At 47.1% G+C, this 6,014-nt stretch overlaps 1 protein-coding gene across 1 annotated transcript in view; it reads left to right on the top strand.

The window, feature by feature from the left end:
- Window positions 1–1,284: 1,284 nt before the first annotated feature.
- The window catches only part of LOC128400616 (myosin-6), a 55,023-nt gene continuing 50,293 nt past the window's right edge, over window positions 1,285–6,014 (top strand). Inside the window, exons 1-3 of the mRNA XM_053362926.1 lie at window positions 1,285–1,336; window positions 3,447–3,478; window positions 4,839–5,040. Coding sequence (XP_053218901.1) covers window positions 4,840–5,040 — 201 coding nt within the window. The 5' untranslated portion in view covers window positions 1,285–1,336; window positions 3,447–3,478; window position 4,839. The remainder of the gene's footprint in view (window positions 1,337–3,446; window positions 3,479–4,838; window positions 5,041–6,014) is intronic.

Raw genomic sequence — 6,014 nt, 5'->3', positions numbered from 1 at the left:
AGGAAGGAAGGTGCCACGTCAGCTAATGCCAGCAACAAGAATCATCTGTCATTCCTAGATTAAACTCCTATAGCAGAGCTTTCCAAACCGTGTCACACGACATGTTAGTGTGTTGGCTGCAGTGTGTCGCACAAACGCTCCCCACACTTCTCCCGGGACTGGAAAGGGGTTAGTTTAACTTCTGGTTTGCTAGTAAAACTGAACTGCTGTGTCGCAAAACGATGCAAACCTCAATTACTGTGTCGCGAAATGGCGCAAATTTAAGAAGTGTACCAGCAACATGCAAAATTTGGAAAGCTCTGGTTTATATTAATGTACAGCCTTTAGTGTCATCGTCCCAGAGGTCTGGAATGCTGTACCAGTAGACATTCAGCAAGAATCTTCCTTTTCAGTTTTTAAAGGTCTGCTGGAAACTTATGCAGGCAATTGAAAATACAGTAGTACCTCAGGTTACATATGCTTCAGGTTACATATGCTTTAGGTTACAGACTCTGCTAACCCAGAAATATTACCTCAGGTTAAGAACTTTGCTTCAGGATGAGAACAGAAATTGCGCAGCGGCAGCAGCGGGAGGCCCCATTAGCTAAAGTGGTGCTTCAGATTAAGAACAGTTTCAGGTTAAGAACGGACCTCCGGAATGAATTACTGTACCGTCTTTCCATAATAGTTAGCTGCTTTCCTAGTTTTTACATTTTAACATTGATGGATAATTGTTGTAAACCACTCTGATTTTTTTAAAATGCATATTTTTTTTTTTAAAAAAAGATAACACGAGCAGAACGTGTGCCCCCCAAAACCCCTTGTTTTAGAGATATGCACTTTTAACACACGATTCCTTCCTTCCAAGTCCACTTCTGTGCTTCTCAGACTCTCCTCTCCATCGGCAAAGTCTTCTCCATATCATTGCATTGTCTCCCTTCCTGGCCTAGCATCTTCGTACACTTGCATAGACCTGAAACATGCTGTCATTCCAGCTCACTTCCCTGGCGCTTATCAGCCACTGACAGCACTCGTGTCCCCCCCCCCGAGGAATGTGCCTCCCTCCTCTGGGAATCAGGGGCTGCAGAGAGGAGAGGTTGTGGAGGGGGGAGGACAGTTGAAGGGATGAAGACGAGCGCCATTCATGGTCAGGCTGGTCCTTCGCGGAGCCATCTCTCCGAATCCTTGTCATCATGTCACTCACAGCTGCGACGGGCCTGTTTCAGGGAGTGGGGGGGGGCGGAAGACTGGGCTGGGGGGTGATGCTATTTCGGACAGGAGGATATAAAGGGATGGGGGTTGGTCCAAAGGCTCAGATCTTGCTGGACTCCAGGCTGAGTTACCTTCGTGTCCTGGCGTAAGAGATTTCTGGTCTGGGGGTGTCCGGTGGGGCTTGTGGGGTGGGCGTAGTGGAGGGAATAAATAAACTGGGGGTCTCGGATGTGTGGGTCAGGAAAGGATGCGGAGGAAGGAAAATGTCTTTCGGCTGTAAATATTTTCTTCCAAGCTGGACCCGGAATAAGAGGGCTGAGATGCTGTTTCTGTTGCTGCTGAGGTCATGTAAGCACCATGTTCCCCTAAAGATTATTGAGAACTGTAGTTTATTTCAGGTGCTAGGAATTGCAGCTCTGTGTCGCGTGAACTACAGTTCCCAGGATTCTTTAGGGGAAGCCATGGGGGTGAAAATTTCAGATTTGTAGTGCGGCTGTGACCCTAGATGAGTTGGTCCATGTTTGCTTTCGTAGGGATCAACATTTATTTCTTGAGCAAGTTTGTTCTATTATCTGAACAAATGATAGCAATAATCTGTAAGTGGCTTACGTATTTGCGGAAGTGCCAGCGACGTCTCTGGCATACAGACACCTGCCTACTTACCTGTGTGGTTTAGACACACCTGGGTGCGTCCGTCTGGTGTCTGTAGGCCAGGCGTACGGCAAGGGCAATGAAGCCAGAAGTCCGGGATGAGCAAACAAACTGCGAGGATGGAGGCTCTGGTTTGTGGAAGTAAGCTTTTGAGTTTCACAGGTCTCTTCTCCGGAGCTCCCCAAGGGGGCTTGCGAAAAATCTATTGGTCACCTACGAGGGTGAGGTGCATGAAGAAAAGCTTTGTGGATGACGGGGCTTTTGAAGAAACATGTTTGCTATCACCTACAAGGGGGCGGGGGGAGAGGCGAGTTAATAGAGAGGGAGGAGGTATATATATATCATTGACTGAAGAAGGAGACAATATGGGGGGGGGGAGTAGAGCTTGTAGTTAACAGGGAAGGAAAATGAAGGCAAAGAGAGGGCTCCGATAGCACTGAGGACTGGAAACTTGAAATTAACACTTGGGCTGCGTGTGCACCACATGCAGATTTAAAGCATGTTCCCACCCAAAGCAATTTTGTAGTTTACCCACCACAAAGCTGCAGGTCCCTGCCCCCTTAAGAAACTACAGTTCCCAGAATTATTTGTGGGGTGTCTGCTTTAAATGTACACAGCCCAGTCGAGAGCAGTAAGATAGTCCTAGGGATAGAAGAGGGTCCTGTCCCCCCGAGAGGAGGTGTGTGACATAAATCGAAGAAAAATATTTTTGTGGAAGGCGACGAAGGAGGGCTAGAGGAGGGGTTGTAGATGAGTGGGTAAGGAACTACAGTTCCCTGTATGCATGGGGGGGGGGGAGCTTATGGGGAGGGGCCGAGTGAGGCCACGGCTCACAGTTGGAGCAGGGAAGAAGGAAGATGTTAGACGCATGTGTAGGCAAACTAAGGCCTGGGGGCCGGATCCGGCCCAATCACCTTCTCAATCCAGCCCGCAAACAGTCCAGGAATCAGCGTGTTTTTACATGAGTAGAATGTGTCCTTTTATTTAAAATGCATCTCTGGGGTATTTGTGGGGCCTGCCTGGTGTTTTTACACGAGTAGAATGTGTGCTTTTATAGAAAATGCATCTCTGGGTTATTTGTGGGGCATAGGAATTCGTTCATTCCCCCCCCCCCCGCTTCAAAATATAGTCCGGCCCCCCCACAAGGTCTGAGGGACAGTGGACCGGCCCCCTGCTGAAAAAGTTTGCTGAGCCCTGTGCTAGAGGCTGGATGGAGGAGTGGGTGACTATTACGGGCGAAGAAAAATGGAAGATGGAAGAAGGAGATGGGAGGCATTTATCCTCCCCAATAAGGCTATGAATATTGTATTATTTTATTGTTGTTAGCCGCCCTGAGCCCGGCTTTGGCTGGGGAGGGCGGGATATAAATAAATTATTATTATTATTATTATTATTATTATTATTATTATTATTATTATTATCATTATTGGTTTTTGCAACCCCTTCCCCTTCCACCCACCAACCTTTTGGCCCAGACTTTCCTAAGAGGCAGCTGCTCCAGCTGCTTTTCCCACCTGCTCAGCGAGAAGATGCCAGCGACCGGTTCCTGACTCAAGCCTGACACACATTCTTCCTCCACCAACTCTTTTTATTTCTTTTCTCAGACTCCAATCTTCCTCCTCCAAGGCTCTAACAGGTAGGATGACCTTCTCTCAACCTTTCTGTCGCTCCCCCCCCCCCCCCCGTGTCTCACCATATATGAACTGAATTGTATGAAATGAATTGTATAGGGGGAAATTGCTCTGCAAAAATGTGTCTTATCAGGCGAAAGCTCATTCAAGCATCTATTACAATAGATTCGCCTTAGAATGCTTATGAACTTTCATGGGGACTTTTTGTTTGTTTCCACTGCAAACTGATATGGAAATACAGAGAGCCAACTCAGCTATACAGCTGCAGATATAACGTTTTAAGTGCATTATACAAGTGTGACACTAGATGGCAATGGTGAGCTAATGGGGAATTCCATATGTATTTTAAAACGTTTTTTTAAAAAAGCATTTTCACAGCTTTTTTTAAAAAAATGTCTAGATTCAGCGATTAAGGCTGAAAAAAATAGAAGCTGAGATTGTGTACATTAAAAGCACATCAAACCCCTTCCGGCAAATCGGCCGGGTAAATCTGAAGCCTACTATACTAAATATCTTCCGGACGACAAGTCTAATGATATCACAGTGGCCGTGGCAAAGTTTCTCTCAGTAGTCATACGTATCAAAGATCATCATACTTAAGACTAAACAAATATCGTCTCAGTCTCCCTCTCCCAGGCGGTTGTCTGTCTGAATCTGCATTTTATTCTGTGTCTATGTTACGGGTTTTTGGACCTCAATAAAGATTCTTATAATTATTAAAAGCACATTCCCCCCCCCCAGCCCAGATAATCAGGGGAACTGTAGTTTACCCCTTGCAGAACTACAACTCCTGTAACAAAATACAGTTCCCAAGAGTCTCAAGTGTGCGTTTGCACGCTTAAAATACAGTGGTAGCTCGGGTTAAATACTCAATTTGTTCGGGAGGTCTGTACTTAACCTGAAACTGTTCTTAACCTGAAGAACCACTTTAGCTAATGGGGCCTCCTGCTGCCGCCACGCCGCCGGAGCACGATTTCTGTTCTCATCCTGAAGCAAAGTTCTTAACCTGAAGCACTATTTCTGGGTTAGCAGAGTCTGTAACCTGAAGCGTCTGTAACCTGAAGCGTATGTAACCCGAGGTACCACTGTATATAGTGTGTCCACAGCTTGGGAGAAACTGGAACTGACAGATTCTCCCACTGCGAGGCATGAGCAGGCCACTGAGAAACGATGCAGTACCTTCCACGAGTTGTTGGACTACAACTCCCATCATGCTGGCTGCTGGCGCTTATGGGAATCGGAGTCCAACAGCCCTTAGAAGGTCACAGGCTCCCCATCCTTGCTGGAAAGTTATCGGTGGTGCTGTGTACCGGCAGTCTTTCTCTTGCTTCTCTCATGCCCTCCCTGCCTTCTTCTGCCGCGCAGGATGGGTGACGCTGTGATGGCCGAGTTTGGGGCGGCGGCTCCCTACCTCCGGAAATCGGACAAGGAGCGCCTGGAGGCCCAGACCCGGATCTTCGACATCCGCACGGAGTGCTTCGTGCCCGACGAGAAGGAAGAGTTTGTCAAGGGCAAGGTCACGAGCCGCGAGGGAGGCATGGTCACTGTGCAAACCGAGAACGGCAAGGTCTGTGGCAAGGGTGGTGCAAAGAATCAGAGGACAGAATCATAGAATTGCAGGAAGGGACCCTAAGGGTCATCTAGCCCAACCCTCTGAAATACAGGTCTGGACTTTGCGAAAGAGGTGGGCCGGGACATAGGAATCTGCCTCATCCTGAGGAGGGGCCCACTGGCCCGCCTAGTTCAGCGTTGTCTACACTGAATGGCAGAGGCTGTCCAGGACTTAGCTGTATCTGGAGGCACCAGGAATTAATAATAATAACAATAATAATAATAAATTTTAATTTATACCCCGCCCTTCCCGGTTCAAAAACCGGGCTCAGGGCAGCTAACAACAAATTTAAAACGCTTAATTATAAAAGCAGCATAAAATACAGTATAATAACATGAATAACAATAAAATTCAAGTTACAGAAAGGTAGCCGTGTTGGTCTGCCATAGTCAAAACAAAATTTTTTTTTCCTTCCAGTAGCACCTTAAAGACCAACTAAGTTAGTTCTTGGTATGAGCTTTCGTGTGCATGCACACTTCTTGAAGTATCTGAAGAAGTGTGCATGCACACGAAAGCTCATACCAAGAACTAACTTAGTTGGTCTTTAAGGTGCTACTGGAAGGAAAAAAAATTTTTGTTTTGAATAAAATTCAAAAATCAATTTAGGGGAAATAAGCATTAGATAATCCCCAGGGCTAGCTGGCTGAATTGGTCCTACTTGGGCCAGCGAGGAGGCCAGGGAAGAATTAGCTGTGGGGTCTCAGAACGGGCAATGTTCATAAAAAGGGGAGGGAAGGGAAATAAAAGATCAGGCTGAATTCAAATTAAAGGCCAGGCGGAATAGCTCTGTCTTACAGGCCCGACGGGAGGAGATTAAATCCTGAGGGCCCTGGTCTCATGGGACAGAGCATTCCACCAGGTCGGAGCCAGCACTGAAAAGGCCCTGGCCCTGGTGGAGGATAGTCTGGCTTCCTTAGGGCCCGGGACCT

Source organism: Podarcis raffonei, chromosome 13 (assembly GCF_027172205.1).
Source record: "Podarcis raffonei isolate rPodRaf1 chromosome 13, rPodRaf1.pri, whole genome shotgun sequence".
Classification (NCBI taxonomy): Eukaryota; Metazoa; Chordata; class Lepidosauria; order Squamata; family Lacertidae; genus Podarcis; species Podarcis raffonei.
This window is presented reverse-complemented; position numbering and strand designations above follow the sequence as displayed.